This window comes from Delphinapterus leucas, chromosome 21 (genome assembly GCF_059928025.1).
Source record: "Delphinapterus leucas isolate spDelLeu-1000000601 "Yukka" chromosome 21, BTC_Dleu_Yukka2, whole genome shotgun sequence".
NCBI lineage: Eukaryota > Metazoa > Chordata > Mammalia > Artiodactyla > Monodontidae > Delphinapterus > Delphinapterus leucas.
The window spans coordinates 14,158,758-14,182,893 of record NC_143149.1 but is presented as its reverse complement, the minus strand read 5'-3'; the positions used below and the strand labels follow the sequence as shown (position 1 = coordinate 14,182,893).

Here is a 24,136-nt window from a genome sequence, read left to right as displayed (position 1 = left end):
GGAGCCCGGTGGGCTGGGAGGAAGAGGAGAGAGCCAGTAATGTGCTACTGACACGGCAGAGGATGACGAAGAGGGTCCCAGGTGGCCAAAGTGACATGGAGGAGGGAGTGAGATCTTGAAAGAATTAACAGAGCAGACTCAAATAAAGCTGGAAAGAGCACTTCTGACTAGTGAAAGAAACGGTGACTTATCATAAAGCTGTAAAGGGTGCTGTGGAGTGCATCTCGAAGGAGTCCAGTCGCTCGTTAAGCACTGGCAGCTGCTTACTCATCCCCCCCGGCAGGGGGACCTAGATGCGGTCCCTGTAGTAACTCCCTCCCGTGCTGCAGGAAGCCTGGTGGCCTGGTGGTCCAGGGGCTGGTCTCCAAAGCCGGGCAGCACTGTGGGGGAGTGATCTTTGGCCAGTTATTCGACTCCTTTCAGCCTCTGTTTCCTCATCTTAGATTTGGGATAATGTGAGTACCAACTCAAAGGTTTGTGGTAGGTCACAAATAAGATAATAAATGTGATTCATTTAGCTAGTGCTGGGAACATGAAAGCAGTCAACAAACACTGGCTGTTGTTAACACAAGTATTGCCTCACACTTGAGTGAGTGAGAAAACTGGAAAGCTCCTTCGTAATTCTACAATAAAGGAAGAGACAAATTCCTTTCTAATAAGGCAATGATTTGATGTTGATCCCTAAGGTCAAAAGATTTTCTGAAATTCCCTACACAGGATGAAACTCGCCCTTCAAGATAAATAAAAACTAATGGGTATATGTCCCTTTTATTTTAACAGCATCTTATGTACATCAGTTTTTACACCTCACAATGAAAGTATTAATTGTGTATATATAAAAGCATTCGCTAATGATTAGTTTTACAGACTCAGCCATTGAAACCCATGTAAGACCCTCTCCATCAAGAGTTTCATTGCGCTTAGCTGCCTGTGCTGTAGATACATGGCCTGGCTTTATATTCTAGTATCTAGCTAATAGCTAGTATCTAGTGGTAAGTATACTACTGGAACAAATTCACGTTAAATATCCAAATAATGAGCTACTTAGAAAACTGTCCACATAAGATTTGACGGGATGCTTTGTCCAGAATAAACCATAAACCCTAATTGACAAGCATCTCTGTCCTCCGTGACCTTTGTTTTACCACCAGAGAAACAAGACTTACAGTTTCGTGCCCCTGAGAACTTCATCACTGTACACGCTGGGGATTTTTATTCTCTGTGATTCTGAGGTAAGAGAAGGCAGCCTCCTGTATGCCGGTGTTTTCTTTGCAGAAGTCTGTAGTCCGCGAGCCTCCAAGATCCTTGCCAGACGGTGCTGGGCCGAGGCAAAAGCACCGGCCCCTAAACCCAGTGATCTGTCCTCTTGCTCACTCCTGGGGGAGGGAAGTCAAGTTCATTACTCACATGTAAGCTCTATGCATTTGCTCATTACTAGGCTTTGTCTAGAACACAGCCTGGCACGTAGAACTTAGTCCTATTTGTTGAATGAATGGACAGACCAGCATTTCCAGTTCAATTTTAATTTCAGTGAAGGATCATCGACAGGGGGAAGAGATCTCATTGTTTTAAGTCTCTCACTGTTTGTAATCAAACCGTATAGCCCACAAGATTAAGAATTCACAGCTACAGTTCCCTTTTCTTATCGGCCGCAACCTAACAGGAATTGTTTTGTGGTTGTCATTAGAACAGGCTGTTTTCACTCTTACGCATTGGCTGTACGTGCTCAGACACACCTGGAGCATGGGATTAAATGCAATTCTTATCATCTCGTCCTCAGTGGTCTTTAGTGGTCAAGTGTGTCCAACACAGGGAAGAGGCTGGGTGATTATTTTTTATACGTACTGTGTTCTATCTGTAAAATAAGTAGGTCTCTGCTGAAGTGGTTTTGCTTTAATTGTCATCACACCATTCAAGTCACTATAAAAATTATTGGAGAAGCGATGAATCTGAGGAAAGTGAAAAGAATAAAAATTAAACAGCACCCAGAGCCGTTGCAATTACGGATGCCTGTCAGGAGCCCACAGGAAACAAAGGGCCTCAAACTGGCTAACTTGAGGTGCATTTAATAAAGGGACCATACTTTCTAAAGACGTGTGAAGAGAAATGAATAAGGGATGACGAATTCCCCAAGGCTTGTTAACAGCAGGGACACATTACCACACCTAGGCTTGGAGCAGCAAGAAGTGAGGGAGAGGTTTCTGGAATCTGGACCGGGTAGCTGATGGAGAAATGCCACCAACCCACTGTGACCTGGTAGAAGGGCCAGGAGGAAACAAGCCAGGCCTCGTTCTCCTCCGTGCTCTGAGCTCCCAAAAGCTGCCGGGCAGGGAGCCCTCTGTTCATTCGCTGTGTGTTCACCTTCACCAGGGTGAAGAGGGTGGACAGAGAGTCTGGAGGAGCAAAGAAAAGGTGTCCCAGTTCCCACTGGTCAGCTTGTCTGGCACCTCTCCTCTGACCCAACCCTTCACAGCTCACCCCAGTGAGCTTCCCGGACCAGCTCCAGAGCCTGGGAAAACCTGAGACCAGAGTCTGACAGGCTTGCATTTGAATCCCAGTTCTTAATGCCCCCTGCTTGGTCATCTTGGAAAGATTTTTAACTTCCTAATCTTTACTCTGGGGATAATGATTCCTACTTCATAGAGTTATTAGGAGAATTCAATTCGATAACCTTGGTGAAAGCGTGAAGTCAGGGCTAAGTAATTATTAATTTCCTATTCCATCCCGTAATATGACCAACTAGGATTTAAAATAATATATAGCTTCAGGCAAACAGGATTTCTGAAACTAGAATTATAGTTCGAGAAAAATGTGGCACCCCAATCACATTTTCCTCATATTGAATATATATAAAAGTAAATGTTAGAGGAATAAAGTAAGACCTATTGTGATTATCACTAAAATGCTTTGACTATTTCAAAATAAACTCTACTACTACTTTACTTTTACTTTAAACTTTGTTGCCCATTCACTTTCTTTTAACTTTTATCCAAATGCGAACAACAAAATAGCCGTAAAAAGCATTTTAAAAAACCATAAAAAACTGTAAACACAACAAAATATCTGTTAAAATAAATCCTTAGGTTTTAAAATCTCCATATTTTTCAAGTGTATTTATATTGCCTGATAGTTAAATGTTCTCTTCTAGGTTGTCATCAACTGTTCCTTTATGTGATTCATACTTCAATATGAAAAGTGAGCAATACTGTTGAGCCTGTCAGAGCAGTTTAAAGAGACCAAAAAGTTCATTAAACTGGTAGCAATTCCAAAAGTTTCTTTTGAACAGCACGAACAAAGACTAATTGTAAGCCCTTAAACTAGAGGGTAAAACAATCCTATGAGATATTTCTGTTTCAATCCACTGTTCCGTGAACCTCGGGCCCTATTGCTCCTATGCCAGGTGCATATTTTTGTCTCTGCCTTGTCATCCTCCCTTTTCTTTTTCAGCTTAATAAATCTTGCCTGTCATTTAGGATTTAGTTCATGTATTACTCTACTTTGTGAGGGTATGCTGTTTTCCCTCTGAGCCCCACAGCATTAATGAGCTAAAAGACATCTAATTATAATATATAATAAAATATGATATGATCTATAATTAGCATCTGATTATAATAATCAAAGCTAACACTTAGTCTGCTCTGTGCCACACACTGTACTAAATGTCTTATCTCCTTTAATTCTCATGGCTTCCTATTTCATAGATCCCGTAGATAATGGAACAGGCTTTGAAAGAAAGGGGCAGATTCAAGATCACAGAGTCAATAGCTTGTGACATTGGACTCCAAAGTTGTAGTCTATATCCAAAGCTCAAACTCTCATCCACTCTAAACATATCTTCTAGGTTGCGTGTGTGTGTGTGTGTGTGTGTGTGTGTGTGTGTGTGTGTGTGTGTGTGTGTGTATTGTTTCGTATGGCTTGACTCCCTCCAACTAACTTGTATGGACCAGGAATCCTGTCTTATCTTTTTTCTGCTTCCCCACAGCAGACGGGCTGTGCAAACATAAAGTCCAAACTCCTTAGCACTCCTGAAGGTCTCCCATAAGCAAGCTCATCCTTTCCAGCCTCACCTTCCACTAGATCATTTTTTTTCTTTTTAATTATTTTATTTATTTATTTTATGTTTGCCTGCGTTGGGTATTCGTTGCTGCGCATGGGCTTTCTCTAGTTGCAGCGAGAGGGGCTACTCTTCGTTGTGGTGCATGGCCTTCCCATTGTGGTGGCTTCTCTTGTTGCAGAGCACAGGCTCTAGGAGCACGGGCTTCAGTAGTTGTGGCTCACAGGCTCAGTAGCTGTGGCTCGCGAGCTCTAGAGCACAGGCTCAGTAGTTGTGGCGCATGGGCTTAGTTGCTCCATGGTGTGTGGGATCTTCCCGGACCAGGGCTCGAACCTGTGTCCCCTGCATTGGCAGGCGGATTCTTAACCACTGCGCCACCAGGGAAGCCCCTCCACTAGATCTTTGAATAGGGACACAATTCAAGAAAAATTTATTGAGTTCCCAGTATATACCTGTGTTAGGAGCTCTCACATATTTATATGGCTTTATCCTCACAACAATCCGTTTCACAACATATTATTACCCTCGTTCTATAGATAAAGAAACTGAAGTTTAGAAAAGTTAAACAACATGTCCAAGATAATTCCCCTCATAGGTCCCTTGATTCCAAACGCCCTGGTCTTGCCACAGTGACTCTGCTTGTCCCAGTATCTCATCCTCTAAGCCTCAGTCCAATCACTGTTCCCCTCCCTCACTCCTCCATGTGGGTCTGAATTGACCCACTCAGAATTCCTATCCAGGAAAGCCTACCCATTTCTTCATGTTTCTGTTCAAATTTCACCTCCAACCGAAAAAGATAAAGCCTCACTCCAGGCAGAATAAATCATTTTCTCCCTGCTTCTCCTACAACTCTTTTGCACAACGCTCACAGAAGACTTTGCATCTGACCTGTATCATACTCTTCACTTTACTAGGTCAGGGAATGTGCTGTGTTCATCTCTACATCTCCTTAAAACACCTAGTACAGTTCACTTAATACAAACTCAATTAATGTTGAATGAACCCAACGTATACTCACTGATTGAGTCTTTTATCACTTCGGTGGGAGGACAGGAGAACATCTGTAACCTTCAAATTGGCTAGAACTATTGGGGGAAAGCATTTTTTTTCTTCAAAAATATGGAAACAGCTCTACAGTTCAAAGCAGGTGGAAAGTCTCAAATCTGAGTGTCCCTACTCTATCAAAGAATCTGGTGATTCTATTCAACCCCATGAAATAATTATTTTTAAATTTTAGTCTTATTGGCCAACAGACCCAAATATCTTGATAACAGAATTTAACAGAATGGCACTCTTGACAAACTGAGGCCAGAGATATAAAGATTGAAGGAAAGAGAGAGTGGAAAAGCATCTACCTGAGGTGGGTTAAGATGAGAAGCCAGGGATACACTTCGAGTTTCAGAACTTCTGGACGGGGGAACGCTGGACACATCAGCATTAATACAGGAAATGACCATAGGTGGAGATTTATTCTCAGCTACTTTCAAGTTTTCTTTCTGTTTTTTTCCTTCTGTGCCAAAGAAAAATCAGTATTATTAAGAAAAATACTATCAAACACATGTACTTAAAATCCCCTGTTCAAAGAGAATATTTGTTCTTGCGATACCATGAGTCTGCTGTGGCTGCTGAACCTTCCTATAGAGAGGACAGACCCCACAGAGCAATGGGCTGACACTTTTCCAAGAGCATCTAATGAAATGACTGTCATTGCAGTGGTACATAGAAAAATCAGGATTATACACTGGGGCAAGAAGGATTCTTGGTACTTTATAATATCCCAATTAATCCCCTTGATTGGAAGAAGTAACATTTAATTATGTAAATTTAATTAAGTAAAATTTAATTATTAATATTTAATGATTATTTCCCTATTATACAAATTGGTTAACACTAGTCACTACTGTCCACCACTGACATTTCCATAATTTGTTTCTGCTCAGTTTCAAGTAGTTTAGAGAACATTTTATACAGGTAAATGAAGTGATTAATAAATTAGCTTTGTTTACATTTTATTTTATAAATAATGTCATCTATAGTTAAAAAACAATATCCCATTATTAGAGATTAGTTAGGTAATTTTATTTTATTTATTTATTTTTTTTTGCGGTACGCGGGCCTCTCACTGTTGTGGCCTCTCCCGTTGCGGAGCACAGGCTCCAGACGCGCAGGCTTAGCGGCCATGGCACATGGGCCCAGCCACTCTGCGGCATGTGGGATCTTCCCGGACCGGGACACGAACCCGTGTCCCCTGCATCGGCAGGCGGACTCTCAACCACTGCGCCACCAGGGAAGCCCCAGTTAGGTAATTTTTTTAAGCCAGAATTTAAAAAGTGACTTGTAGCTTCTTTCTTGTGTATTTCTGTGTTTTTTTCAGGAATGCCTCTACCTCATTTTTATAGCTCAAAAAACGAGAATGTCCTTTATGAAGTGATTAAAGCTCACTTGTGAATAAAGGCAGAAAACCCAACTTCCCTTCTCACCCCAGTCAGGTCCTAGATTTGGCCAAACTCGTGGAACAGAAAGCTGAGGAACAGGAATTATTTTTTCTTTTCATCAGGTCAACTTATTAAGTACAAATTAAGTACCTGTGAGTGTAACTTCCCAGTTTTTTCTAATCAGCTTTTCCAGTATTTCCACCACAGCTGTCCAGACATGGTCAAACACTTCTGCAGCCACCGCGTCTCCGACACAGTCATGCGGGGATACAGGAGGAAGTCCGTGCTTATGCCACGTCCTGTGGTGATGAGCTGGGTTTTGTTCAAGACAGTCCTCATCACTAAGGACAAAACCCATTCTCATCACTAAAGTATCAAAGGCTGAAGTTCAAATAATGCCACCTATCTATCTATCCAACATGCACACATATATGTATATACATTGTACATATATAAATAAACCCAAAATTCTTTTTTAAACAGCACTTTGCTATTTTTTAATGTATCAGCTTTCAATCAGGAGGCAAATGTTTATTATGCAATACTGATCGCTTTTGTCTAAGAACCAAATAGGCATTTAGTGCAAAGACTGGACTTTCCCCTTTGCCCCCATGGGTGGCCAGCTATAGGGCACCTGGAGCCCCGGGGGACAAAGGCCACTAGTTGCCTTTCCACTTTCTACAACATGCTGAACACAATTCTTGTTTTCTGTCTGAGCCACATTGTCAGTAAGAAAGGGAAACGCTGCTCTAGCATAACTACATCCTGCCAGGAATCTAAAAGCTTTCGGGAGCACGTTACTCTCAAAAGGATGGAAAATCTTTTGGATAAGTGAAAAACGCACAAAACACTAAATGAGCATATAATCAAAATACATGCCCAATAAATATTATTGTACTAAGTCAGTATCAAATAAAATTCTATTTACTCTTCTTTTCTGTCAAAAGCGAAATACTCTTCAATCTTTCCATCCACGTCATAAACCTCTTCTTCCAGGGATGAACATGCTGTGAGGTCCACAATCCCTGTGCCAACAGGACCTGGCAGGGTGAGGGCTGAGAGTGCCGCCGGGACTATTTGAGAGCCAGAGATGCACAGCCTATGGGGAAAATCAGATTCTCCGTGAGGGTTTGCAGAACGTCAACAATACAATGTCTACATGATCGTGGTGGGTCTTTAAATTATCCATAAAGCCACAGAGTCCCAAATTTTAAAAATCACTAAATATTACATTTGACAAAAGTCATACACTTAAAAGCAACATTTTGGCTCAGACATCATTCAAATTTTTAAGGGCTTCTTAAAAGTCTAAATTATTCTACAAGCTTGTATCCTCTTTGCTGTAATGAAGGGATATCATGGCACAGTCCCGAATATGTGTGAATGGCATAGAGGGATTTACCAAAATCTGTTAGTGAGCAAAAGAAAACGGAATAGAGCTTTATTTATTCTGTTACTGCCCTGTGGCTTAGGATCCATCACAATAAAGCAGTTTTTGATTTTGCATCTAGGCTGCCTTTCAGAGTCTTTGAAACAGTTTAAAAGTTAACTCCCTTGATATTTGTATTACACACACACATACCATCACCATCATCAATTGCAAATCAGAAGCATCTTGGGTAAAAAAAAAAATGCTCTACCTGCCCTTCATTGAAATCTAAACTTCCAAATTGTTGGAGCCAAGGCTCATGGCTCAGATAGACATGAAAAAGTATAACTAAAATGCAATTTAAAATACTTTTCAAAAGTAACTTCTAGCAACATACTCTCTGATGTTGCTGCTGGGTTCACAGTTGTCAGAGAAGGGTCTGTGGACTGCAGAAGCAGGTTTGCTGCCCTGGAAATGCTGGACCCCTTCATCAGTGGGCAGGACAAGCTGTCTTCCTAACACTCTGCAAGTGAAAAAAAAGGAAACTAATATTTTTGATTGGAAAGGGAAAGATGTTTTGCAATTTTAAAAGTTGGGTAATGGACTTCCCTATAGTATTTTGAAGGAGCATGTACGAAGTGATAAGGTAGATCTTAGTACACGAGCAGTGTAACGGGATCACAGGAAAACCACAGGCTTTGAGGGAAGAGGACAGACAGTTCTTGCCATTGATGAAGGGACCTGAGGCAAAGTTTTCAGGCTCCCTGAGCCACTGATTTCATCAGTTCGATTTTGTATGCAAAGTAGAATAATAAGTGCCCTTGTAGGACTAACGAGTAGCTGATAGATAATGTAACCAGATTCAGACAACTAGGGTAATGCTGGGCACACAGAAGCTCTCTATAAATGTTAACTGATATATACATAATGCAGAAAAATATGTAAATATATACACTAGGCTTACAGTCCTTGTCATCTTTTCTTTTTTCTACCCTCTCCTCCTTCATTTTTATCTTAAGTATGTAAGACAACACTGAAAGAAACAGATCTGAGCTCCTGGATTTCAGGCAAGTGCATCATGATGCCTAGAAAAGTCCGTATCCATCATTAATATCTAGTGCACACTAAGGCTGGGGCTTACAAAGGACTGGAGAGGAAAAATAAAAACCTATTTAGTCAAGATTTTAAAAAAGTTACTTAGTTGAGGTAACCAGAAAACCTATCAACATTTGTACGAGTGTTCTAATTTATTCTCCCCAGATATAATATAGAGGAACTTCAGATAACTGACATGATTTTTTTTCCAAGTAGGTTTGGCTGAGTAACTGAAGGAAGAACATCTTCCCTTTTTACTCATCTACATCTTTGATATAAAAAAAACAGAGGATCCTTCCTACATAAGGAATCTTGGTGAGATGGTCAGATTCACCTATCCAATCACTCAGCAAATAATCACTCTGTTCACCTCCCCTGCCCAACCCTGCCCTGTGCACTGCTCTCAAGGGCAGATACATGTTGCTCACAGACTAGTGAGCGTGAAGGTAAAGGATAACTCCTGCCCTTCTTCCATTCGCACATTTGTGATGCATGCAATGCCTTTCTGGGGATGAGCTACATTTGCTTCTCACAAATTAAAATGCACTTGAGTATCGGCATGTCTCCAGATTTCCTCAGACACCATTGCAAAGGATGTGATCTCTCAGTAAAGGACATGTGTTCCAGATACATATTTTGACAAGCTTTTACTCAAAATATACCCAACTTATTGAACAGGTCAAGAGTGAGCGGTTCCCAAACACATTCTGGAGAATTACTATGAACAATCCCCTTACCTCAGATGGAGGGACCTTCTTGCCCACTCACTGCATTCAGCCCATAGATTCTGGGTCTGAGGGCTTACTTTCCCTTCAAATAACATTTCCTCGACCTCCCAGAATAACTGCTGTACTTTCTGTGCATTGGCTTTGTCAAACTCCTAAAATAGAAATGCACGTTTAGTTACAAGACCAGAAGTTGTAAATACGGGCTTCAGAATCAATGATACTTACAAATTTATATAGGAGGGAGCCCTCCCAGACATACCAGGGCTCCAATTTTTACTCTTCTGAAAAATTACATCCCACTTTGAGACTCAGTTTCCTTAACTGTTAAATAGAGATAATTTCTAGTACTAGAAATTCTCATAACTAGAGTTATGAGACCTATTCAAGATTGTACATAGACATAGTTTCAGGTATGAACATACATATTAACACAGACATTGATAATGACAGACACACACACCATATATCTAAGCACTTACACGTGCACACATATATGCACACAGACATGTGTCCCTCATGTAGCTGGGCATGAGACACCTAAGTACATCTGCAAATTACAAACTTTTTTTCTAATGAAAAGGAAAATTATTTCATAGAAAGGGCCATTCACTTTCTTTTAATCAAGGAAACAGAAAAAGAAACCCACCTTAGGTATCCTAAGAGATGTGGCTATTAGGGTGGGGCCAGAGCATTCATTTTTCTTGTGTGGCCTTAAGAGGTTCTTGGGCTATGGCTACAGTGAACGGTCAGTGAGAAAACCCTCCAGCCTTTCCATATATTCTCCATGATGGAGAAGTAACAGACCTATCGTCTCCACAGCCAGTGAGGAAAAAATGAACATAACTACAATTGGAAGAGCCAACACTGTACCGGGGGCTGCAGGGCGAGAGCCCTGTTCAGTTTTCTCCCCGGGGGTTGGGGGGTGGCAGGTGAACCTGAAATCTAACCCACAACTCAGAGCGACCAAGTGCGTATTCAGCCTGACATACCTGGTGCAAAATGGTCAATTTAGGTTGATTTTCACAGACTTTTCATAGATTTTCACAGCAAAAATTCGATATTTTCCATGTTACTTCTTCCCCCCAACTGATAACAAACTAGATTCCCAGACTGCAGGGGAGTTGAATTACCCCTTTTAAAATGAAAATAAGGAGAAAACTCAGAAGAATATTTGCCTCCTACGAGGGGACTGGGTGGCTGGAGTGTGGAAGAGGGCTTATTTTCATTTTTCGGTCTTTTGTATTTTGTTGCTTTTGCAAATATCACCTATCAAAAAGTAAATGAATGTTTTTAGATTCAAAGCAAAATTTACTGTCTAGGGGCTGGAATAAATTCTACACATGGAAGGCATAAGACTCTCTATGGATAATTACCTGAAAATTTGTACCAAAGGAATCCCAGGATTTGGACCGTATTGCTTCATAAAGCAATGGTCCTCAGCCATCTTCCCGTCGGCACACTTTTGACCGAAGAGCCAGGGCGGCAGGGCGCGGGCGTGAGGGTGCGGGCTGTTCATCCCAAGTGACAGAGTCCCATCCTGTCTGAAAGGGCCTGACTCACAGCTGGCTCCCCTTCAGTCTCCCCCCGCAGCACGGCCCTCTCCCTCTGGCCCCTTGCACAATTGCTGCTACAAAACCATCCCTGGGAGCAGACCCCCATGCGCCATGCGGGCGAGAGCGGCCTTTAAAGAAGTAAATGAAAACCAGAACACAAACAAGAAAGGGGCAGGACTTAGAACATCCAAGGAGCTCCCCTGGGGACTCGTCCACAGCCACAGGGGCCTCACCAAAGCCTGTGTCTGCGAATTCTCACCGACTCTTGAGGGTATAAGAGGTCGGCCACCGTGCAATCACAGAGATCTGAACATGAGCCTGGGCTGCAGACTTCAAGTCCCACCCAGCGGAGTCGCCCTAAAGGGTTACGGTTAACATCTTCCAGCTAGCGTTCAAAGTAAAACATCTGGCTTAGAATATTCTAGAATATTTAGGGGAAATTCCCTAATCATGGTGATTCTTCTTCTTTACAGCTTTTATTTTCCCCCAATTTTTCTCTTACTCAAGCCCCTAATTGTCAGTCTCTCCTGAATCTCCAGCCATAGGTATTATACAAGAAATCATAACAACCTGAGGGGGAGGGTTGGGAGGTGGAAAAAACAAAACTAACAACATCTAAGACTCTGGACTATGCGATTATGGGCAATTTTTACTTAGAGTTTCTGTAATTTCAGTTTTCATGTGTGACATGTAAGTGCTTTTATATTTATGTATATGTATGTGTGGACTAGGTAATGCTTTTAAAATTGGTAAAAAGATTTTTTTTTAAATAAGAAAGCAAGTCATCATTATAAGTTATAACCATGGGATTATCCAAAATTTTGTGAGACATACATCATCTCTCCAAGAGTAAATGGAGCTCCTCTCGGTTGATAAGCCTGTGGTTGAACTCTGTGTCCCAGACCCAGACCAGGAGTTGGAAGCTTCTGTGGGCATGGGGCTTCCATTTGATGAAAATGATGACACGGATTCACTGTAGGAAGAAATGTAACATAAACAGCATTTACTGAGAAGAGGTCATACTGGGAAGTGGCTTGACCTTGTGCCTACTTCCTCTTTCTTTACTTAAATATATTGGTTAATTTTCACAGTACACTGACTTTAAAAGAGTTATACAGTGCAACATTTTAGTTGGCTAAAAATAAAACTGCTAATTTTACTTGTGGAAATTCATGGCCCATCAGTGACTTTGTTTCCCATATTCACTATGGGCACATTCTCATTCTGCAATCAGACACATTTAACAGACTAATTCTTACCGGGTATATTTATCAATGGCTTTCTGTACATTTCTTGTAAAATGTGTAGGTAAAGGATCTTTGCTTTTCACAGCAAAACTCTGCTTTCCAGATCCTTCTGGCAGTCCTCTTCTGAAAATATAAAATAAAATATGAAAAGTATCTGTCATGTAATAAGTGTATTCATTAAGACATTTAAAATTTCCTTTTGTAGAAAGTTGCCCCTCTCCTCCTACCATGTCCCCCTAAACACACATGTGTGTGCACACACACACCCCACACACACCTCAAGACACTGAGCCTAGTTCCCTACCATTTTAATTTTTCTTAGAATCAAGGTTGTTATTAACCTACATGAACTGTTATGTAAACTGGGAAAAAAACAACTTCTTGTGACTCAGCCAGACTGATAAAAGTTGCTCCAAACCTAGGTGGAGCCTCACTCCAAAACTCGGCAATGGAAACATGAGCTAGATTTCAGGTCCCTCGTATCCCTTGACCAGGTGCCCTGGAGCTTGCAAAAGCCAACCAGCCTTGCACGAAAAATACTCGATAATTCCTTATTAATTCCGAAATATATCAACTTCGTTTGAGTCACTAAACACATAAAGAAATAAAAGAAATGACTGAAACACACAAACAATAACTCACTTTAGTTTGGCATTCTAGCTTGGTTTGTAGCCTGATTTGTAGAGAGTTTTAAAATATTAAGAGTAATGGAAAACTAAAACAGAAGAAATCTCTCAATTTTAAATAAGGCATTAAACCTGGCTTGTATAGCCCAGTTAGTGTTAATCATTAAAATGTCCTTTCATTGAACCTTTTAAAACATTTACTTCCCTCTAGTTAAATACCTTCCTAACGTTTAACAGTAAACAACTTCTGTTCTTTTATAGAAATAATATTTTCCCATACAAATAACTTATACTTTATATTAACTTAAGATATGATAGTCATTTGGGGAAAAAATGTCAACTTTCAATATTTCTAACAGGGACACCACTCATTTAAAAAGTTTGCTTTTGTTTTCAATTAAATGGTACCTAATTTTCATCATTTATATTTCTGTATGTAAATAGAGTTTTAAAAAAATATTTATCAGAGAATCAGTTCTATCCTTAGTTGTATACCTACAGTACTCTACAAAAAAGAGAATTGTTAAAACAAATTAATTAGTATAAACAGAGGTGAGCGATCATATAGATATCTTTACAAGAGAGAATAACAGAATTATAGGATTTTTTTCCTCTATTGCTCAACAGTCGTTAAGTACACCAAGCAATCCTGAGAATAAATGTTAAAGAAAGGGTAGCAGAGAAAAGAACACAGGACAAGCTTTTATGCCAATAAATTGCTTTACCTCTAGCCCTATTCAGTCATTTCCACGTGACTTTATAACTCTAGATAAACATAAAAATGCTTATGACATAAAAGAGGCAATCAACAAAAAATTACATCAAATAGATCTGCTTTGAATGTTACAAAATATATACTGGTATATGAGTTAATTTGCTTGTTATTGAGAAAGAATTTTAAACCTCAGGGCGGTGAATTAGATAAAACACTGTTCTTTTGTAATATCCATAGAATAATAACGGATTGGAATCTTGCTCTGCCACTGACAGGCTGTGTGCTTGAGAAGTTACTTCTCCAGTTGTTGTGAGACTTAAATTAGATGGAGTCTGTAAAGTGTCTACATAATCAAGCCGGGTAAATCAGGTTGCTTTCACTGCTATTATTGCTGGCATATGCCACACAATGAAAACACCATTTTCTTGGGTTTTTTTCACCTCTCCCGGCATTTCCTATTATATACATCTCTCTTGGGACTTTAGTTTTTTATTGGGATGTTCCTGATACTTTATTAATGTCTTCTATCTGTAGCACTTAAAATACTGCCTGACACCTAGAGATGCTCTCTGTTTATTGGAAGAATCACTAGGCAAAGACTAAATTAGTACCTCAAACAAAGAGTGTGCTTTGGCCCTCTAATTACTCAGAATGTTCCTGCTTAATACAAAAGATGACATTGTGACTGGACATGAAAATATCCTCCACATCCAAGATATTGCCAGAGAATTTTTCATCCTTTATGAAGAAAGAAGATCCACAGCTCTTAGCGTGGCAGATATCTCCCAAAATGACTTTTTATGGAGTGTCTAATCCACTCACATCCACCTTTCTTTCTTTGAGCTTCTCCTCTGCCTTTTGTGCAACTTGAAAGCTAAATTCACTAATCAGACTCAGGCCAGTTTGTTTTGTTTTCAATGAACAATAATTTCTTCCTTCAGAAAATTCGCCATTTTCTAAGGGGGAAAAGGGGTGACTTTTCAAACTAAGAAGAAAGCTGTTTACAAAATGGAAGAAGGAATTCCTCTCTTGAGCTTGTAGCATATCCTTGCGCAGATCAGCATTCCTACGCACTTCAAGGTGTAGCTGAGGACAGGAGGTCTTCAAGACTCAGGGATGCTGGGTAGGGGACGGATTACCATAAAACATATGCCTGAAAACACCAGCTGCCTCCACACCGTTTCTCCAGCTCTTTTCTCCTGGGCTCTTCCCTGCCTCCTCTCCTTCGAAGTCCCTATACTTCTGTGGAATGTCTTAAACGTCAGAGTTCAGCTTAATAACATATACGTTTGACCACGAAGTTCAGAGGAATTCTGAAGAGGAATTTGAGCCCAGTAAACTCAATGACTCTCCAAGGTCACAAAGCAGATAGGGCTGCAGCTGGTTCCAGGACCCAGGCCATCTGATCTCCATGTCTCTCCAGAAACCACATTACTGACATTGTGAATGAAGAACAGAATGTATAGAACTTGCCTTTTTTCTTTTTACGTTTTGTTTTGAATCTTGTGGTTTCTCTGTCCTCTAACCATGCATTGTAGAGTTGTTTCAGGCATAATATTGAACATCTTTAATTCCCTGTAACTATCAACTCATGTAATCTATCAACTCATGTAATCTATAGAGTCTAGGAAAGTATACACAATTTACAGTATGTGCCATTTAAATATCTTAAAACTTGAAAGTGCTGGGATGTCTAATAAGCTTTTATTACATAATACATATACATAACAGTTTTACACTAGTTCCTGTCCATACGGCTTACATTTTAGAGATGATAAAATGCTGCTAGTCGGTAGGTTAAAGGCTGTTCATTTCAGAACAGGATCTGGGTTTTAGGGTAGACTGAAGTGCAACCACCAAACTATATTGCACTAATTTGTTGGTGCATCAAAGTTAAATTAAAGCTCAGTCTCAATCTCCCCGAGTCACTCCATTCCAGTTGTCAAAGAAATTACTAGATTATGTACTTTTACTTTTTAAAAGTTGCCTCTTGATAGCCCACAAACCTCTGCCACTTTGCCCTATAGAAATTCAATTATTAGGGGCTTCCCTGGTGGCGCAGTGGTTAAGAATCCACCTGCCAGTACAGGGGACAAGGGTTCGAGCCCTGGTCTGGGAATAGCCCACATGCCGCGGAGCAACTAAGCCCGTGCACCACAACTACTGAGCCCGCATGACACAACTACTGAAGCCCACGTGCCTAGAGCCTGCGCTCCATAACAAGAGAAGCCACCGCAATGAGAAGCTCACACACTGCACAGCCCCGAAGCAACTAGAGAAGGCCTGCGCAGCAATGAAAACCCAACGCATCCAAAAATAAGTAGATAAATAAATTTATTTTAAAAATGAAATTCAATTATTAAAGTGATGGCTGCTTTCAAAATTTATATTTCTGCTTAAAAAGATTGTCTGAAATGAGTACTGCATTCTGAATGGGTTGGAACGCAGGATGGTAAGCCCTGACTTATACAAGCTCATTCTAGAAGCAACCCAGGCTCCCGGCTCTTGGGACTGAAGAGAAATCATCTCAGACGCCACGAACGCTCCGGAGGGCCTGATGGCGTCAGCACGAGATTTCAGGAATGGATGCAGGGAAACAGACCAGATGGACTCTGACTTCGCAAGCAGATAAAAATCACGCTTGTGGCACAAAAAGGTGACACGAAGGCAAGCTCATCCCCCCCTCCCCGGATCAGGACTCACCCAATCACCATCAGCCCCAGGTCTGGGCTCGCGTCCCGCGGGCCAGGCCCAGAGCCCCTAGGCCTGGGCGCCGTCCGGCGCTGCCATTCCGAGCCGGCCCCCTGCAGGCGGCGCCCCCGCGCCCCCGGGGCCCGGGCTCCCCGGCCGCCCAGCCCTGCGCCCCCGCCCGCTAGCCCTGCACGTGCGGCCGCGGCACCGCCGGGAACCGCGAGTCTCGAGCGGCGCGGCCGGGGTCGCTCCCGGCCCGGGCTGCGCGGTCCATGGGCGTGGTGTTCTCCGGCCGGCTGGCGCTGCTTCCTCTGTCCGGCTTCCTCCGCCCCGGCTTCCTCCGCCCCGGCTTCCTCCGCCCCGGCTCCCTCGGCCCCGAAAGCGCCAGATTCCTGCGCGGCGCGGCGCGACGACGCCACGCCTCCCGGCCCACGCCCTTCCCTCCTCCTCCTCCACTGGCCGCCACGCCCCTCGCCGGGGTCGGGCTGGGCCAGTCGGCGGTTACCCGTGGCGTCCCCTCTTTCGGAGCCTGCCGGCGCCCCCCACTCCCACCCGCCGCCCTCTGCCCTCGGTCCGCGTCCCGCTCTCCCCGGATCCCGACCTCCGGAAAAGCACGCCGTGCCCCCTTCCCGCTGCCAGGGGCCACATTTTACAACCCAGTGTCCTGAGCTTTGACCGCGGGCCACTAGGCCTCTGGGCACCCGCCGGCCCCACTGCCCTCTCTGGGCCTCCAGTGCGCACCGGTCTGGCCTTCCCACCCCTTCTCCGGGGCTACCCAGACAGGTGTTTGCTGTCCTTAATCCTTTTAAATAGAATTTGAATGAACCGGAGAAATACAGACAATTTCACCTACCCCCAGCCTCCCATCGAAGGATTCCTAGTTGGGCGTGGCGGGGGGGAGGGCAGGGAAGTAGAAGGAGGTTTAAAAAAAATTCAAGTCTCAGCCTGTTAAATGCAAGATGCTAATCTGATTAACAGGAACTCTAGGTCTACTTAGGCACCGAAGATTTGCTTCCGATGCCGTCCTGTCTCTCCCATCTTCAAACAGATGCTTTATCTCGTAACAGTCCAATAACTTTTCTACAAACCGGAGAGTACACCTGTGTTTTGGTTTATTAATATGTGCTTGTTTCAATCTTGAAGTCATACAATAATACCAGGACTAGAGTCACCAGATTCTATGCCGTGAGACAGCAAAATGGCCAAACCACCATTTTCATAAACTGAGAGAAATACGGGTGAGTTGGCTGAAGTAATACACATTTTCAAAGTAACATGTCCAAGGGCAGACACCACCTGTCGCGTGCCTTTTCCCAATAAGAGATTCTTAATAATTACAATGAATAAAGGGGACGCTGGAACACAGTCCAGCCTGCTGTGGCCATCCATTCTTCTTTGAGATCTAAGGCCTTCTAAATCTGAATAGGTACAAAGAAGCCCACCTATTCCTCCAGCTCAGCATTTACAGAGGTAAACCATGCCTATTACATTTAATAGTGAAAAATCCAGTTTATTTATTTTGAATCTGACTCTTAATGGACAACCCTAAGATGATAATAAGAAACCAACTACCAACAGCAAAACAATGATCCATTTCTTGAACTACGGATACTAGGGTCCTCACCATGTTTACAAATCATCAGCTTTAAAGTGGTAAGTGGTTATAAATTCTGAAATTAATGATACATACATATGTATATATATGTAGGGTGTGTATGTGTGTGTGTTTGTGTGAATCAGGAAAACTGATGGTACCTAAAATAAACACATACCTGCTAATACTATTTATATGAAAGGAGACATGACAGGAAAAAAAAAAAAAGTAAAGAATAATATTATGGGGCTTCCCTGGTGGCGCAGTGGTTGAGAGTCCGCTTGCCGATGCAGGGGACACGGGATCATGCCCGGTCCGGGAAGATTCCACATGACGTGGAGCGGCTGGGCCTGTGAGCCATGGCCGCTGAGCCTGCGCGTCCGGAGCAATGGGAGAGGCCACAACAGTGAGAGGCCCACATACCTCAAAAAAAAAAAAAAAAAAAAAATTCCTATAAATTGTGGATGTTATAATTTTTTAAGTGTAATGAAAATAAATTACTAGGAAGTAAAATGGAAAAAAAGATACACAAAATACAAATCCAAAAGTTTGTTATCAGTCAACAGACATAAAGTTACTCTGTCAATTGCTATAAACTTTTCTAAAGACTTATCCTCACTTTCTGTACTTATCACGGATTGGTAACAGGTAACTAACTGGTAACTGCTAACATATCAAGTACACACGTTACCTATCACATTAGAAAAAATTCAGAATGTGTTTTTTAAATACACAGCAGAACATAATAGGTCAAATTCAATTTTTGAGACTTCAAATATAATAACAAAGTAAAGAAGATAATTTAAAGCTTAAAAACCTACTGTATGACATTAAGAACAAAATTCTTTTCTTGGGTTTAAGCAAATGCTAGACATGAACGACCAAGTCAAGTTCATTACTACTTTTAACGAAATTGATGGTCATATGACTGTAATAGAAAGTAACAGTCATATGACAATTGTCTACTGAGCTCACCATTCATCCCTGTGGAAATGCAAACTCCCAGCAGGAAGCATTACTAACTCTGGGAAAACTCCAAGACAATGAAACAGAAAGGCCCAAGACAATTTCTTAAAGAAGGACATTTAAGTTTCCTCTTGATTTTTGTAAGGTTAGGAACCCATGAAAGTGGATTTTGTGATGAAAATATTTTCATTTATTCTTATAATAAGTATTTATTAAATGCCTTTTGTGGGTGTGTGTTAAGTGTCACAGGACAAAGAGTTTATCATTTAAAAAAAGATATGCTGTGCATATATATAATACGATCACTGGGTAGGAATGTGCAAGAGCTATACAAAGTACTGGCTATGTACGATTTGATTTGTGATGCTACTGGTTATTCTGCAGTGTCTCGCAAAGTAAAAAAGTTTGATCCCAGGGTGGCAAATACATTTTCTTCCAGGTATTATACAGCAATGAGTAGTAATACTAATTAAAGTAACCTTTATCTTCTGTAAATTTTACAGGGAAAATAATGAAAGATTAGAGTGTACTGCAACTTGTTCTCCCAAATAATTGCACTAAAAGATGCCATTTATTACAGTTGTACAATAAATATCAATGAATTTTTTCTGTCGCTCTTTTTCTCCTGCAATGTATTCTTCAATGAAACATGTTTTCTATTTTAATTCCTGTGCCAAGAAGCAGATAATAATCAGATACTATTTTTTAAACACTTCTCCATGTGTTAGGCACTTAAAATATTATTTCAATGTATTTTTGGAACATCCCTATAAGGAAAGTATTATTATCTCCATTTTGTCCAGGTGGAAAATCTACAGTTTGGAAAACTGAAGAGCTTGCCCAGAATTACACAGCTAGCAAATGGTTTGAGATTGGAATCCAACTCATTGGATTCCTGCCTGGGTCCTTAAGTATCACTCCAACTCTGGGCTGCCTCAGAGAAGTCCCTGCATTCATTTTATTGGCCGTCAAGTTAACAAGTCCTGCAGGCACCAACTATGATATTTCCACACTTACGTGACTTTAACAAGAAAACTCAATCACTCAAAAGAGCAATGACTCTCTGTTATCAGCGATAATTTTAAAAAGATAGAAATACTTCCTGACCATGTGAAGTTTAACTCTACCAACCTTCATACACAGCAATTCTCCATCTATCTGCCTTATCTACTGTTAGAAATTCTTCTATTTACAGAACAAACGAAAAGTCCTTTTACAAGGTGATAACTGTGTAGTTCAAACCGGAAATGCAAAAGGAGGTAGGAAAGAGGGCTGGGGAGACCAGAAACCAGTGTGAATGAGGGACAACTTTACATGTGAAAGACACAGGGAGGTGAAGGTGAGGATGAAAGTGCTGAATCGCACATCTGGGGGTGCAGGAGAGAGGTAAATAAGGCCACTCAGTATCTCGGCCTCTGGTTCAAGTGTGGCCACCAGTATGTCTTGTGGACTGAAAAGGGCGAACCCCTCTTCTGTGGGCCAGTCATTTATTTAATCCATGAATCAGAGATCAAAACTCATGCTATTACATAGCACCTTAGTGAAAAATGAAAAGGCTCCGAATTGAAAGTTTGCATATGTCCCCACTCAAATTAATTTCACTATTTTTCGTTTTAACAAAGGCCAAGGACAGAATCAGGTCAAAGGTAAAATACATGGGTTTTCTTCCAAAAAATATAAACTGTGAATGAGGACTTTTCTTTGTAAATGAGTGTGGTGGTCTTCAAATTAGATTCATGTTTCTCAAGATTTGCTTGCACTTGTTTTACACGTATCCACATTCTCTCTAGCTGTGCTTTTCCCCCCTCCCTCTCTTATTCTTACTTTAACCATCTTCCACTCTCTGCACCCCTGGGCTTGAGAAAACCAAGTACATGATTTTTTTATTCATCAGGCAGGCTAATAACTAGCAGCCACTAACTGCAAACTGACAGATAAGGCAGTAGCTGTAAAATTTAAATCCAGTGCTGAAGCATGTTTGTTTATTCAGTGTTATAAATAGCCAGCCCAGAAATCCGGGAGTGAAAAAAATATACTTCAAGATGCAAAAGGTCTGTAAGACTGAAGGAAAAATTCCTTTCTTTCTTCCTTTCCCTTATCCGTTTGTTAACTTCATGATTAAAAAAAGAAAGGGGGTATGGAAGGAAGGGAACATGACTATTTGCATATGTAAAAATATATATAAAACTAATGTACTTGAAGGGCTGTCAGACGTCCCATGGAGAGAACAAAGGCACATAATTAGGAAGATCCTTGAACACACGTATCTGTACCTATTATTCCTCAAAGCAATTGTGTAAAATTCAATGTCTGCCCTTTCAGTACAATTGGATATCTTTGCTAACGTAGATTAGCATACTGTAAATAGTGCCGAATACAGTGTTATTCAAAAAGTATCCATTAAGGATTTTTGGACAATGCAAACATGGTTTAAGATGTTTAAGAACGGAAACCAGCACCAGTGCTTTCCACTGGCCATGCTGAATGTTTCAGTGCCTGTTGGAAAAAAACACTAAGACTAGAGTTTAAGGTCAGTGTGTATATCTATTTGCTCATAAAACATTAATTGCATAAATGTTAAGGACCAGTAGCCAATAACAAAGGCCTAATTCCTTAGACATATGTATTCTAGCCACTTATCCAAATGTAACTGATTTTCCTTAGGGAAAAAAAAAATCAGTTGATTCATCTATTTCATAATATAATATTTTAAATGAAAAGGAACAACTTACTCTTTAACTTATTTTAGCACTGAGATGAACGTCACGCAGTTTTGTGACAATAGTTATTTAAATTTTGATTGAGTTAGAATCAGTCTTAATGCAAAAGTTTTCCTGTCCATTTTTGGGGGGAGAAGAGAGCTTCTCTGCTAACAGGCCTGACCATTCTTCCCTGACCATTCTTCCTTTGCTAGATTACAATACAGAAATCTCCATCCGTGAACGGGACTTTCTGGTTTGCCTTTGAACATTTCACTATCCTTTTGTGAAATTCAAGAAGACTGAACATTTTTATACCCACTAAGAGGAGCTACATCTTCTCATTAAAAAAATAAAATTTGCCTTTGTTCTAAAATCCACATTTTACAAGAGGAATGTTTTCATCACTGCTCCTGGTGGTGAAAGGGTAGTGTGTGAGTGTGAGTGTGTGTGTGTATGTCTGTGTGTTGAGGGAAGTGTCCCCTAATTCCCATTGAGATGGCTCCCACGAAGTCAGTCAGCGTTTCCAGAGTACCTCAGGGCCCCATGGCAGTAACACAGGAGCTCTAGGCTCTATGATACAAATCCATTTCTGTCAGATGATGTTATACATATGTAAATCAACTCAATGTCTCACACACAAAAAAATCCCACTTAGGATGAGAATTGGGGCTGATCCTTGAAAAGGAGGGAGGCGCCGTGTGCCTCACCATTTCTTAAAATTATAGCCGCCAGTGTAGGTATTGGGTACCCTGCACGTCCGCCGTATCCTGCATTAGAGAAAGGCTCCTTTCAAAGTCCTTAAGGAAACCTGACTATCAAATGACCTGAGTCAAAGCTTCAGCTAGAAAAGAAACAAAACTTTGTCCTCCTCTCCTTCAAGTCCCGCTTCATCTTCCCTCCCTCTCTGCTAGTGAACAGCGGAGGATTCTAACCTCCGAGAAAGTTGATCAAAAGCCTGTCACAGCCTGTGTTTGCAAAGAAAAGAAAGCCGAGGAATAAGGATCCCAGAAAAGTGCAGGGACGTACCCAGGGCACTTAGTGGAAGTTACTGCAAATAGTGCAGCTTTGTAACGGGCGCCCGGCAAGCTGGGTGTGACAGGTGGAGGCGCAGGGGTCCCAACCCAAGAAGGACCTGCCTGGCCCCAGCCGCTACTCACGCTTCTCGGCCGTCCTCCGAGTCGCTGTCCGAGGCCCACTCCTCGCCGAGGTCCGGCAGGGTGAAGAACAGGGTCTCGGGGCCAGGCCCGGGGGGCACCCGAGCGCCGGGCTCTCGCTCCCCGGGGCCGGGCGGGCGAGGGTTCCGTGCGCTCGCGGTCACACTGCCGCTGCCCGCGGAGCCCCCGATGGACGGCAGCGCCGCCAAGACCCCGCCAGGGCCCGGGGGCGGCCGCGCCACGGCCACCAGGGGGGCTGGGGAGCCGGCTGCGCCGCAGACGCCGCTGGAGGGGGCCGCGGGCAGAGGCGGGGGCGAGGACCGGACTTTGGCTGCTCTCGGGCTACTGGGCAGCCAGAGGGGCGTCCCTCCCGCTTCTGCCGTGCGGCTCGCGACCGAGACCCGGCGGTGGGAGGCGGCGAGCAGAGGACGGAGCGGGGCGGGTGTCGGCTGCTGCAGGGCTGGCGCCCTCCGCGAACCGGAGCGGGAGTCGGGCGCCAGGGCTGGAAAGAGGGTCAAGGGCGGGGCCGTGCCAAGCCAGGTGCCCGCCCCGATGCCCGCCGGCCCTGCGGTGGCTGCGCCTCGCGAGTGGCTGGAGGAGGCGACCGGCGAGGGAACCGCCGCGGGCGCCGTAGAGGTCTTGAAGATTTTGGCAAAGAGAGACCCAAGGTCCAACACAGCGACCTTCATGTCCTGGCCTTGGAAATGCTGTCCTGGCTGCTGCCCGAACCTCAAACCCGCGGGGAGCCGGGCTGCGGGGCTCCATCCACCGCCGCCCGTAGGGATGGCGACGAGGCGGCCCAGGGCGGGGACGGGGATCGTGGGGTCCCCTCAAGCCGCGCACCCCGGGAGCCTCTGGTGCTCTCTCCACGCGGAGGATCCCCGCCGGGCGCTCGGCCCCGCTCGGCCGGACCTTCCCCGACGCGGGGAGCAGTCCCTTCTCTGCCCTAGTGCTGCGAGACCCCGAGGGCCAGGGGTCCGGGAGCCCACGGAGGCGACTTCTGCAGCTGCCAGCGCCACCGCGAGCTGAGGATAGAGGCCCGGGCCTCCGCCCGCCGCAGATACCCCGACGGGCCCCCGGGACCGCGCAGGCCGTTGCTAAGCTAAACAAAAACCCTGCTTAGCTCACTGCTAATTGGGCCCCAGACTGCAGCCTGGGGCTGCGTCTACAACGGACACCTGGTCCCCTCCTTGATCCGTGCCTTAAA

The 24,136-nt window shown here is 43.0% G+C and overlaps 1 protein-coding gene across 1 annotated transcript in view; it reads right to left on the bottom strand.

Annotated features, from left to right (window-relative positions):
• Positions 1-23,633, bottom strand: part of FAM149A (family with sequence similarity 149 member A) — a 33,104-nt gene extending 9,471 nt beyond the window's left edge. Inside the window, 10 exon segments of the mRNA XM_089903663.1 lie at positions 1,167-1,376; positions 1,846-1,949; positions 5,410-5,564; positions 6,640-6,830; positions 7,418-7,588; positions 8,256-8,381; positions 9,691-9,833; positions 12,069-12,207; positions 12,494-12,604; positions 22,933-23,633. Of these exon segments, the coding sequence (XP_089759789.1) occupies positions 1,167-1,376; positions 1,846-1,949; positions 5,410-5,564; positions 6,640-6,830; positions 7,418-7,588; positions 8,256-8,381; positions 9,691-9,833; positions 12,069-12,207; positions 12,494-12,604; positions 22,933-23,618 (2,036 nt within the window). The 5' untranslated portion in view covers positions 23,619-23,633.
• Positions 23,634-24,136: the final 503 nt, after the last annotated feature.